At 35.0% G+C, this 13,666-nt stretch overlaps 1 protein-coding gene across 7 annotated transcripts; it reads right to left on the minus strand.

The window, feature by feature from the left end:
• Positions 1-407: 407 nt before the first annotated feature.
• Positions 408-13,405, minus strand: LOC129893922 (coniferyl alcohol acyltransferase). 7 transcript variants are annotated; one of them, XM_055969359.1, is made up of 9 exons: positions 12,884-13,405; positions 12,288-12,385; positions 10,539-10,661; positions 7,354-7,601; positions 5,752-5,961; positions 4,711-4,818; positions 4,200-4,607; positions 4,052-4,085; positions 408-3,194 (listed from the first exon to the last, which is right to left on the minus strand). In XM_055969359.1, the coding sequence occupies exon 9, from the start codon at positions 1,929-1,931 to the stop codon at positions 567-569; it is 1,365 nt and encodes a 454-aa protein (XP_055825334.1). In that variant the 5' UTR covers positions 1,932-3,194; positions 4,052-4,085; positions 4,200-4,607; positions 4,711-4,818; positions 5,752-5,961; positions 7,354-7,601; positions 10,539-10,661; positions 12,288-12,385; positions 12,884-13,405; the 3' UTR covers positions 408-566. The 7 variants fall into 7 exon arrangements, with proteins under 7 accessions (XP_055825334.1, XP_055825333.1, XP_055825335.1 ...); XM_055969358.1 differs by having other exon boundaries at positions 12,288-12,576; XM_055969360.1 differs by lacking the exon at positions 12,288-12,385.
• Positions 13,406-13,666: the final 261 nt, after the last annotated feature.

Consider the following 13,666-nt stretch of genomic DNA (forward strand, 5'->3'; position numbering starts at 1 on the left):
GTACTTAGAAGGCAATTTCTAGTATCGGGGATGAGTTAGCCGACCTTAGTAGGTTAGCCGACTTATGAACCACCTTAAGTTCGGAGGTAAGGTTTATGTCCCCCTCCTTGTTTTTTTTTATGTTTTTATTTATGATAAGGCTTGGGGGTGATGCTCAACTCCTGACTGTGCACGAGAGGTGGGAGCCTTGTGTAGGGTCTGTTCCCGTTAAAAAAAAAATCGGGTCGAGTCAGGTCAATCATTTTTAATTGAACTTGTATTATTAGATAAAAATAAAAAATAGAAATTACTCATCAGAAGTTGAATTTTCTAGCATATATTATTTTCGTATTAGTGAAGCCAAAATTTTGTGATTTTTATATTGAAAAATATAGTTAAGTGATTTTGGTGAAAAAGAATAATCTCATAGTTACATGACCACCTATTGAATTTACCTATAAATAAGTCACCAAACATATAATTGTTGACCTTATCAAGAGATGACTGCACTGTTCTCATATCTTTTATTCACCTTTTAAATTGTATATGACCAACAGTTTCCTCTTTGAATAACACCAGAGGAGTAGCTAAAGTTTAAGATGATTTGAAGTCATAGGTTGAAAAACATGGTTGAAATCTGATTCTAATGCTTCAATCATGTCAGGCCACAATATAGCTGAGACAGTCCAAGATCCATCACCCTTTGCACTTTGCCTTTGGTTGATGTAACCAACTCCAAGCTTTTTAATGGTGGAGTAGACCGTTCCTAGAACTGGACTTCCGAAGCCAAAATTTACTTCAGCCACCGGGAATCTCCGTCCAGATGAAACTACAATAGCCGGACCACCTTGTCCAAGAACAATCTTCGAGAGCATCAATCCAGGCTTGTGACATTCAATCCAATCAATTAAATCCAAGAAATGTTCTGCACTAGTCACTTTAGAGATAGCATTGTGCACCTTCATTGCGACATCTGATATGGACGCTTGATCAATTTCATTCACACTTGCTTCTCCAACAGCTATAGATAAAGCATTCCCGATATAGTTCTCGGTTACTTTTTCATTGTAATTGCATATCCTTGTTCTTCCATCCACTAACCATCCCATTTTGCACTTCTTGTGGCCTTTATCAATTGCTTTGACCATAATCTTCCAGATATAAGCTGAAAATGCCTCGATTTTAGTCCTTTTGGTACCATCAATTGATGTGATTTTTTGTAGCCTATCGATGCTGGATGCATCAATGTAGTATAGACGCTTAAGCAGAGTTTTTGGAGTCGATATATTGTGTATATCATGCAGGGAGCATGAAACAAACGATTCGTCAAAGGAAGGGTTGTAAATTGGTGGATTTCGTGCACGAAGAAGATTTCGCCTATGATCCGGCAAGAAAGAAAGGGATTTTTTCCTCGCTATCTGGGACCACATCAGTAGAAACTTACTGAAGGAACTAGCATCACCTAAAGCATGGTCAAATGTGAATGTTATAAATATGCCTCCACATTTGTAATTTGTGAGTTGAACTTGTACTGGAAACTCCTGATTTGTTGGAACTAATTTTCCCTCCATACACTTGTTGAGATTATACAAGTGAAGTTCTTTTAGAGAATTGCTGGCTTGTGCTTCCAGAAACAGAGCACCAGTATTATCACATACAATTTCAGGCTCATTCGTGTCTGGATTTGGAATAATTCGACCAGCAAATGGGTGGAAATGTGAGAGGCAATTAGCAAGAGATTTTCTCAACTCATGGGCGATGGAAGCTGATGAGTCGTTATGTTTCGCTTTGTGGTACATGTAAAAGTAAGTCACTGGAAAGCGTCCAGAGAGGAGGTCGAGGTTTGAAAGGGTTAGAACATAGGGCTCTGGAATTGGACCAGTAGCTTTTACTACAGATTTTCTGATGAAACTCACTGTGTAATCACCATCTCTTGCATCTACCAGTGCCATGAGATTGACTTTAGGTTGTGATTGATTAATTTGAGATATTGTTGTCTAATGCATACAACACCTTTTTATAGAAAAGATAAAAAAGACATAATGATGTCTTTTATCCCATTATGAATTAATTCAGTCCACTTTATGAAAATGGACGATCACAACTCAGTGCTAATGAAGTGAAATGCTTAGCGAAGATTGCATTATGAATTTGAAGTTATTTTATAGTCATACGGAGATTTGTCACCTTTTAAAGGGTTGGTTGGAATTCACTCACTCTAGTACGAATATTCCTCTTTAAACTCTGTCCATTGGACCTGGAAGACAAGCAAATTTCAGGTATGCACCTGAGACTTCATTATTACACTAAAAAAAAACCACCTCCTTTTATTAATTACTTTGTTTAAAACATAATGATATATTTTTAAACTTTTCAATGGAAAGAACATCATTCATGTCTTTTTAATTATATGAAACACCCACTTATTTTGAAATAAAATAAAAAGATAAAAATATCACTTATTTTGAAACGGAGGAAAGTAATAATATTGATTGAATGCGAGGGCTAAAGTCCAACAGCATGACTTCAGCAGTTATAGTGCGTCCTTATTGACAAATGGGAACAAAGCAATTATATCTCCGCCCAATCCCTCTATCATGAGGTAGCTTATCGGCACGATCGAGCTTGTTCTTTTCACTTTGTAAATGTATTTGTAGACTAAAACAACTTGAAATCACATCTTCAGGCCAACAAGTTATTTTGATCTAAAGGATCAGCACTTTTTTTTGTTGGGGCGTACATAACCATTTCGGTATGAGAAGCCCATTAGCTAGATTAATTAGAAGAGAAGTGAAGTGTCAAAAACACACCCAAACTAATAAGTGATAGTTCAGATATGAAACTCACACTCCCAATAGTTTAGGCATGAAACTCAAAAAAAAGAAAATAGCTTAGGTGTGTTTCTATTGGGAGTGTGAGTTTCATATCTGAACTATCACTCATTAGTTTAAGTGTGTTTTTGACACTTCACTGGAATTAGAATTCACGTTAAGAGAGTCGAGTAACTCGCCTTCCACAAAAGAAATTTCTATTTCAGAACTATCTAATTAGAGATAGCATTGTGCACCTTCATTGCGACATCTGAGCAAACTCAAAGTTGGAGGTCACAAATATCAATTGAGGTCAAGTTAAAGGATACGTTTATGTATTATACCTTAAAAAATCTCTACATTCTTGTGGCCTCAAAACTTGGTTCTATTTTTCACCTTTTATACCTATGCAAATTAAAGAGAAAATAAAATTAATATTTAATTTAAAGTGTTCATACTAGGGTCAAAAAGTAGAATCTGTAACGCAATCTATGTCTTCTGTATGTTGTAATTCTCAGTTTTATAAGCACTGCAAAGACAAATCATACATAATACGAAGGTCATCTTGGGTGAGTAATACACATGTTCCTGCCAAACATTTGTTGAAGTTAGACTCCCTATTTTAGTTCAAGATCAAGACCCAACATCTTTACGTACTGTGGAGTATGGTAGATTTTCAGGAAGATAATCATCTTATTTTTATCTACAATAGCTTTGATGGTGAACAAGAATTTCCACTTATCTTTAACTAGATGTATTACTGCCTTACTTTGTTGGAATGCTGCTAATGTTAATGATAGACCATTCTGAAGAAAAAAAAAGCTTTTCCTAATACTACAAAACTTTGCTATCAATAATTAAGATAAAGCAGACCAAATCATCACTGAATGACCAGATACACCAGAAGCAAGGAGTAAGAGATTTGAGACGGATAGCAATTGAAGCTCTACAATGTTGATATCCTACTTCCATGTCTTAAAATCCACAAAATTTTGTAATAAGGAGGGAAATCTCCTATTTATCTCTACTTAGCTATTGACAATGTTTCCCATATATAAGGTATAATAGTAGCTTTTTCTACAATCTGTCCAGTAAGCTTAGGAAGCAACTGAAGTTAAAGTAATATGCATGTTCAATACTATTTCTTTTAGGAGGTAATCTATCAACTTATATATATCATGATACAAACAAACTATAATTTGTTTAAACTACAACTTGCTAAACATGAAGTTTAAGCTAGCTAAATAAAAATAGAAATATACCTAAAGTTGACATTCTGATGGAGCTCAATGTCCACTGCATCATAAAAAATATAAATATGTAAAGATAGATACTAAATGCTACATATTTATATATTTAATAAAAAGAAATTAAATAGAACTTATCGTATAAGTTTACGTTACTTCTAACCTTGATGGCGATGAGTCAACAAAAAGTTGCATTTTCTTAAACATTTCCTCCTGGCGTGCCACTAGAGTGTCCAATTGAGAATTTAATGCTTGAATCTGAGATTGTTGGTCTTGTATTTGACACTGTTGATCTTCTATCTGAGACTGCTGATTTTCTACCACAGTTTCAGCTGCATTTAATCGTTTCTATAAATTATGTTGGATAGCAGCAGCTTCCTCTTTTGCCTTTTTGAGAGTCTTCTAACTCTGCTGTCCTCCTTTGTGTAGCTCTTGTAGTATTAGATTTTGGACCATAACCGAGGCCTTTTATGTACCCCGATTTTGTACCAAGTACAGTATCCACAATTTCATCAATAGTCATGGAAGACTCTCCTAAACTGTACAGATCTTTCAAATCTTTCATGCTGTTCTGTATAGAAATATTAATACTATTTAAAGAAGGCACAACTTCTGAAGAATATTAATCGGCCAAATGCAATGGATATGTTACTAAAAAATAGTAACTTTCTTACATAGTGAGTCTCAGTCTCTTGAGACGACCATCCTTTTTCGTTAGTGTATTAAGTATGCTTATAGAACTCGATTCTGTCAGGCTCCACTCCTTCAGGTTTAGTTTCACCCTGTAAAACAAGAAAACAATTGAAATAGTACTAAAATTTCACTAGAAAAAAAAATGGTACAAATTCCAATTTCAGCACGAGCCGCTACAAAAGCTTTTGACCCCATGAAATGATTAGATTTAAGCTTAGTTCAATTGACCTTGTTTATGTCGCATTGTTTCTACAAAGAAATTATAAATATCATAACTTTAATAACAACAAAAATACAATATCCAGATTAACCGTAAAGAGTATATACCAAACTATACAAAGACAATGAGCAAAGATTAGCTGGAAGGGATTGATATGGCAATCAAGGTGCACAGTGCACTAAAATGGATATTTATACTCAGATTAGCAGCACTGGGCAGAATATATACTTGTGATAGATTGATCAATTAGGGAATGGATATAAACTTACAGTGTCAATTGTGTTATAGACAACCTGAGTCTATTCAAAATTTGTTCTTTGGATGCAATTACTCTGGACACATATGTCTTAGGCCTGCTCAAATGGATGCACATCCAGCGAATATGTATAGAATGGGAGGAGGAACTCAAGTGGGAGTAGAAGTGGTGTAAAGGGAGAAGTAGCAGGGCTGTGGTTTATAAGATAGTATTAGCTGCAGCAGTTTATTATATCCGGAAGGAAAGGAACCAAAGAGCATTCCAGAAGAAGAATAGAAGCTTTGATGATGTTCTCAAGCACATTGCCTAGGAGGTCTATTTCAGGGCTTACCTGAAGCCACATAATAGGCACCATATTCAAATGTTTAGATGTTATTCATAGTCTATACTAGTAGAAGAAAATAGATGAGTAGGATAATCAGGAGTTAGGAATGTCCACGTCTGCTTGTCTTGTTTTAATTTGAGCTGTAACTCCATACTTGATAACAAATTTCCTTTATTTACAAAAACAAAAATAACGACGACAATAACATGAATATAAATTACCTTATGCTCTGTATTGATCCACATGTCACAAAGCCTATTCCAATTTTCAGGGGTCAACTCTGGCACTTCAATTTTACTAGCTTCTTCCTCGGAGCGTGCACTTTCAAATAGTTGTTTTAACTTGTAGCACCATTGACGGCTTCTATTTTTCAGAATATCCTCACAGCTATCTTTCACGTAATGCTCGTCTAAATTAATCTCAAACCTCTCCTAAAAATAAATAAGTTTTGAAGAAACACACAAAACGATCAAAATCTCATTTATATTAAAGTAATAATCATCACATCTGCTAACATACTAATTAACCTCAAACTCAAGTGCCCTTAAAGAAGCATAGATTGTGTGTTACTTTTTTTATCAGGTGATGCTGAGAAGGAATACTGGAGTATGTTCCATAATAACCAACAGGACAGACGCCGTGACTTTAAAGGGAATAGGGGAAGGTAAGCCTTTAGCTGTCTATTGTTTGACTTGCATGTGTGGTCATACGGTTATTCTGCTGGATTCTTTCTGAAAAATCAGGTTAGCTTATAATGTTATATGATCCCACCACTATTTGGTGGGTTCTCAAAAAAGATAACAGTAAATAGATGTTGAGTACCAGAAGAGGGCAAAAGAGAAAAGAAATGTAATGTTCATGTGCATGTTTGTTGAATAATTACATGGTCATAGCTGTTTGTAGTCTCTGGATTCTTTCAAAACATTTTACGTTACTAGGACCAGTATAGAAGTGCTTAACAAAAGAAGCTCCTTGTATCAACGAGCACAAGTACCCATCTGCAACAGAAAATTAATATGAAAAGACTAGATGAAATTGCATGTATCGATGAATGTTGACATATGATTTTGTTATGGTTAGATTACCCATTTGAATGATGAAGTGGTATAGAGCAAGGATCGACAACTTCTCGTTTAATGCCATCATTAGTCGTTTTGGAGCAGAAAAGCTATTTTAGATTTCTGTGGGCTTGTATCTTTTGCTTACTATTGTTATTATTCATGGATATAGGGGAGGAAGGTTCAACAGAGGTGGGAAGCATTCACGTGGAAGTGCTCTAGAACCATATGGAGTAATCTTTTACACAAACAAGGAGTGCCTACGTAAGCATTAAAATAGGCTAAAGAGTTGGAGTAGGCACAGGCACATTCTAAAGGCAAGAGCTCTGCTACTGCAATTTGCTGAATGGCCTTGGCATCATAAGGCAAGTTGTTATCTTTTATAGAGGATTGTACAAGATATCTTCTTCAGAGGATCCCCTGAGGAAGAGTTAAGGAAGGAAGCTTGAAGAGATGAATGTATACCCCTAGTTGTTGTTTTAGTAGCTAGTAGTTGATCACATGTACTAGTTGTTTGTTTTCTAGTTTTCTAGTTATTGCCAATAAATTAAAATTCTTGTTATATTTTTAAAAAACAGAGAATAGGAATCTCAGAGAATAAAGCAAAAGAGACCATTATTGAACTTACTACTACATATCTCTGTAGATAGATATAGCCGAGTAGTTCGTCAAAAAAATAGATGGATGAATAATAGTAGTACCCAAGAAAAGAATTCGGTATAATCACTACCATGTAATAAATTTACAAGAGTATAGAATCCTTACGTGGCATCTAATAAGTGCTGCATCTTTGTCCTCTCTTGTGAGTTCCTTCCACTTATTTGGAAGTGGAAGAAAATTTCAAGCGATTATTCCTAACTCATTGGACAGTTTTGCCGATTGAGTTGGTTTAGTTGGCCTTCCTTTACCAACTGGGATCTCTATTTTCATCTTGCCTCCCATAGACTTCTTCATTTTCGTAAGACCTTTCCCTCTAGTCTTGCCACGACCTTTCCTGATTCTAGTGGAATCATCTGATGAAAAAAAATCAGGTACGTACAGGATGAAAATGAAACAGCTAAAAAAATTGCTTTTTTATTTTGTATCTTAACAGAAAAATAAGTCAAGAAATTCATTGACAAAACAAAAAGAATATAAGATAACTAATAGCATCTCTTTTGATCATTCAGATCATGCCGCTGGTTATAAGTTCCACAGATTACATAAATGTCGTTGGATTCTAAAAATTATTGTTACAGATTTTGTACTTTCACTATTTATAACCCCAATTGTGAATTGTGAATTGTGAATGTGTGAGCTCTGAAACCCTCAGGTAAAATTTTCTAGATTTCATTGTGAAAGAAAGATGCAACATTGGCTCAGGGAAGTCAACAGAGATCGCTTTAGGAATATTCTTACGGAAGCAGAGGAAGATAGGGCAGCATTGGCTCTGGTACAAAAGGCCCTACATGGCAACCCAACTGACACAACATTTCAAGAACAAGAGAAGCAAAAATGTCAAAGGTGTAGAAAATCATCGTATTTTGCTGAGGTGTTTTTGCAGCAGAGAAGCAAAGCTACTTGGCAAAGGCTGGGAGATGATAATACTAGGTATTTTACTCTATTATCAAACACAAAAGACTACAACAGGCTACCACACAAATCAAAGACAAGGCGGGGAATTTACAAAGCGAGAATACAACTATTATGCAGGTTTTTGTGGAGTATTATGAGGAACTTTTGCGTAAGAAGGAATGGCAGAGAGTAAAAGTGTTTGGTAGTTTTTTGGCGAATGGACCTAAACTCACAATACCACAACAGCTGGAACTGGTAAACCATTACTCAGCTAAGGAGATAAAGCAAGCAATGTTCAGTATCAATGTGAATAAGAGCCCAAGACCAGATGGTTATGGAAGTAGTTTCTTGGAGTGAAGTCGTAACAAGGTAGCCGTACTGAGATTTATTCTTTCGACCATATTTCAATTGTTAATACGATATATAAGGACCGCTACTAAAAAGAGTATTACACGCTTGATCGTGAAATATCGATTGCTTGTTGAACCCTGTGAATTGCGTGAAAGTAGGATACTCCAAATTCGGGCGTCAAAGATGCCAGAACCAAGGGGTCTTTCTGTAGAAACCTCCACGAACTATCGTCATTTTTTGATGGTTTTTCCGCTTCTCACAGCTGCTCTTTCCACACCTCAGATATCTGGTGCCAAATTGTCACCCCTTTCCTTGTTTCTTTGATAATAGAGTTGGCTATCTTTGTGGCATCAATTGTACAAGTTCGTGAAGAGGGCTGGACGAGTGGAATGAGGGAAAGCGGCTCGATGAATTATGTCCCCTATCTCTATAAATCTAAAGGAATCGTTCATTATTCCTCACTAATAATAGTAGAATTAATGGCGCAGAGTCAAAAAGAACGAAGACTATGAATAAACCAATCCAATAAATTCACCCATTTTATAAGAAATTCCTCTATGATTTATAGCTTTCTTATCATTCAATGCGCATCTTGTATTTCATAAAAATTGGGGGCAATATAATCCTTATGTAGGGGCCATCCTATCCAACTTTCAGGCATTTATGGGCTATCTTTCAAGTGTGCGACTAAATCATTCAATGGTACGTAGTCAAATGTTAGAAAATTCATTTCAGTCTGCCTCCTTTCTCTTGATGGAATATATCAATACCCGAGCTCCAGCTTTGTTGATGCGTGATCTCCTCAAAATATTGTGTAAAATGATCCAAAAAGAGTCTACCACTTTGTTGTTTTCTCTAAATGTATAGACGATTTTGAAATGGCCAGCCAATAATTTGGATGCGGCGCTCGCCAGATGTATCACTCATCCCGCTCCCCACGGAGCAGTAAGGAGTCTTCTTGTGTGTTATCCTCGGAATGGGATAATGTCGAAAAGAATTTTTAGTCAAACATTAATTGGCTGTGTATTAGCAGATGATATATACATGGGTTCGCGATGTATTACCACTAGAAACCAAGCCATTGGCATTGGACTTGTAAATCGATTCTATTTCTGATTTATCCACTAGATCAGTCTGGTTGGTTCTTTACACCTAGTTTTGGTGTAGCAGCTATTCGATTGATGGGATTTGGTATGAGATTGATGATCTCGATGAGATTGATATTACAATCTTTCTTCTTAGAACGTATTGTTTTGACCCCATAAGCGGGACCAAGCATGTTGCCGCCAGAAGCAGAACCCCGTATTTCTTCTAGAGAATCTCCTAATTGTTCCAGAGCAACTAGAAAGAGATTCTTTAACCAAAAAGAATAGCTATCATGACAACATAAAACCAAGCAGCCTTTGTAGAATGTAGATCATTAATTCACAATATGTTGATATGTCATGATTTACTAAGATATTATAGCAGGAAGACTTCTGCACGGTGTCTTATGAAGATTGATCTGAGGAAGGCATATGACATAGTTAGTTGGAAATTTATTGAAGAAGCTATGAGAAGGTTTGGTTTTCCTGAAACCTTTAACAAGCTGGTTATGAGTTGTGTCTCAATTACAAAGTTCTCTGTAAAGGTTAATGGGGAGGGACCTGGGTACTTTGAGGGACAGAGGGGGCTCAGGCAGGGTGATCCCTTATCACCACTCCTGTTTGTTATTGTGATGAAGTATTTGTCAAGAGTTTTGAATAAAATGAGTGCACTTCCCAGCATTCAGTTTCACCCATATCACCATACAAAATTTTTCTTTATTTTGTTGTATTATCACAGACAATTAAGTCAAAAAATTCATCGACAAAACAAAGAGAATATATAAAGAAGCATCTTTTATGATCATCCATATCATGTCCACTGATTATAAGTTTCACATATTACATAAAAGAAGTCGAATTCCAAAGATGTAGATCACAATACCTATCCATTTAGAAAAAGGTTCAACTTGGCCAATAACTAAATAATTTAATCCTAATCAATATAATAAAATGTATTACCTGTATTAACAGCAGGAGTAGGGTTATTTGATTCATCCAGTGATTGAGTATCTTGAATAGTTTCCCCCGTAAGTGTAGTTTGCTTAAAGACACGTCCACCTGGTGCCATTGATTTGCAAAATTCTACCAAAACACAATATGTAATTTTAGAATGTTCGTAAGATATAAAATTCATTGGTTTAACAAAAATAGTTATATTAAAGCACCAACAATTGACAACTAAAGAAAAATCTAAAAAGAACATAAATCATCAACCTGACAAGTCTCACACACGTCATTTATTAATAAGCATTCATTGTCTTCTTGTTCTAATATTAATTGAACTGTTGAAGCATCACTAGCAAATTAAAGGAAAAACGTGCTTTGAATCAGAAGGCTACGACTATGATCAATATCTTTCTATGCAAAGTTTTTCCATTTGAAAGCTATATAGAAAAATGCAAGGACCTTTCCCTAGAGTCCCATAGAGAAGGCTAGTATGCAACAACTTGGGAGCACCAAAATGGCTCTTTATATTTAGAGTAGCAGCGTTGGGAAGTTGGCTACAAGGGGCAGACTTGATATATGGGTAATTGACAATACTTTGAAATGTCCTTTATGTGCCACTAGTTTGGAGAGTATTAGCCACTTGTATTTTGAATGACCTTATACAGCCTATGTTTGGAAATGGTGTTAACTTGGCAAGGGCTTATCCACAATCCTGGAGACTGGCAAGAACTTACTTGTATGACTACAAAGAAAGGGAAGAGCCCAAATGCTGAATCTTCAGAATGGTAGCTGCTAGATGTGTGTACCACATTTGGAAGGAAAAAAACTTAAGGGTGTTCCAAGGAAGAGCTAGAGACGCAACACGGCTAATTAAGTATATCATACAAGAGGTGTGTCAAAGAGTACATCTAAATGCAAGTGTGGAAAGAAGACTAAGAACTCTGAACTTTTACCTCGTGTAATCGCACAGAATAAAGATCTTTAGTTACGCTGAAGTAGGATACTGTTGTTGATGGACTTAAGTTGTTATAGCTTAAGTTCCTTTTGTAATTCCTACTAGTAATAAATAAAACTGTTTATTTACCAAAAAAAAACTAGCAGATTAAAGAACTAGTATAAGATATAAATGATATATTTATGCAGGAAATATCCAGATTTGAAGGCTTAATAACTTTTTCGAAAACTTATATAAGCTAAAGTGTTAAGAAGAGGCTATAGATCTGATAAATACAAGCCTCATGAAGAAATGCCTATTGGTTTCAGCAAAATTTCAATTACCCTACCAAATATTCATCTCAAATGATTTTGGTTTAGTTCATCTAAATCTAAAGTTCCATTGCCCTATCCTAATTGTAAGTGCCAAGTTCAAGAAGCATCACTTAACAAACTTTAATACCATGTTTGCACAATCCATCCCCTCTTCCCTTGAAACCCAAGGGAGAACATCAACATATGAATAAAACAGAGAAGTTGTTTCAATAGGAGTCTTGAAAAGTGTTATGCTTCACAAGTATGTGTCACACACCAACTGTAAATATGCACACCACGCGAAAATGTAATATACACAGTATATTAGAGTGTTCCTATTTTAAAAACTAACAATTGATTTTTTATCTTCTAATTGATTATATGACACAATAATAAAGCAAGATCAGTGAATGTGTCACAAACAATCAATGAACAAATCATTCAATATATGATTGCGACATCACTATCTCTTTAATTTTGTTCAAACATAAAATTAGGGTGACTGATACATACCTCGTCTTCTTGTTCAGGTTCAGGAATTCTGCTTCACTTTGCAAAGATAAAACCTTTTCCGTTTGTTTTCTCATATATATAGTGGTTATCCTGAAATTCTTTTGGAGCCAAAAACCTAAAAAAGTTAAGCGCCAAAAGATGGTTTCTTTCTCCATTTTCTTCTTTCTGTAATTCTATTGGGTGGGCGAATATGAAGAATTGAAGGAAGTAGTGCTACTATTAACCCAGAAACTTAGGAAGTGGAGAAGTGCGTGATGAATTTTCTTGTAGTATTTATCTCTGTCTTCATCTAATATTTTAAAAACAAAATACACACAAAAATGGGCATAAATGTCCATCATTATTTCATAAAATAAAATTGCACACAAAGGGCATAAATATCTAACAATGTTATGTATCAAAAAAATACTGAAGGTAAATTCTTTATGCTTAAAACTAGAAAGGAAGATCAAGAAATTACTTTCCTTGAATGGAAAAAAGTAAATAAAATTACTAAGAATAATAATATTACTAACTACAATAATAAATGAAAGGGAAAAAGTAGTGCTGAATCTATACTGAAGACATAAAAAAAAAACATAAAATCGACGTCTTACATATTGGACTAATACTTGCACCTCCTTCAGCTGAAACTCAAAACCTTGGGTCATGTAATTTTTGTTGACCATCCTAAAAAATAATTGAACCGCCAGAGAATCCATTTCAAAAATCACAGGAATTGATTAAGAGCAACACATTGGAACTTTTTTGTCTCCCTCAGCTGTGATACTACTGCTAGAAAATCTGACCGGAGCAGGAGAGACGATGAAGACATCAAAGATATATGATTTGAGCTGACATGCAAAGATCTCGACCTTTGAAATTGGATCTGAAGCAACTCTACACCACCGGTGGAAAACTTCTCGAATGGATCAGATTGTGTTCTTCAAAGATAAAGGAAAAAACACATTACAAACGGATATTGAAGAGGTTGGGGGAGAAGAAAGGAGATAAAAAGGTTGGGTGGAGAAGATGAAGAGGTTCTTGTACTTTCCTAATTGAAAAATAGTAAAATTATTAATGGATCAATTCCTAATTGTAGCTTTGGGGGTTTTGGGCCTATGTTTGATCATATTTTATTGTTGATTGTGTTGATATGAACGACATGTATAATTATTAATTATTATATACTTCATCCTTTTGTATTTATATGTCACAATTTTAAATTTTATATGTATTAAAAAATTAAATAAATTTAGTATTCTATCCTTATTTAATATTTTTGTAAAATCAAGTTTTCAATCAATGAACATGAATTAATTTATTTTGATTAATTAATTTGAATAATGGACATGGATTATTTATTTAGTTTTTTTATGTTGATCAAATGTATATCTTCA

Source organism: Solanum dulcamara, chromosome 7 (assembly GCF_947179165.1).
Source record: "Solanum dulcamara chromosome 7, daSolDulc1.2, whole genome shotgun sequence".
NCBI classification, from domain to species: Eukaryota; Viridiplantae; Streptophyta; class Magnoliopsida; order Solanales; family Solanaceae; genus Solanum; species Solanum dulcamara.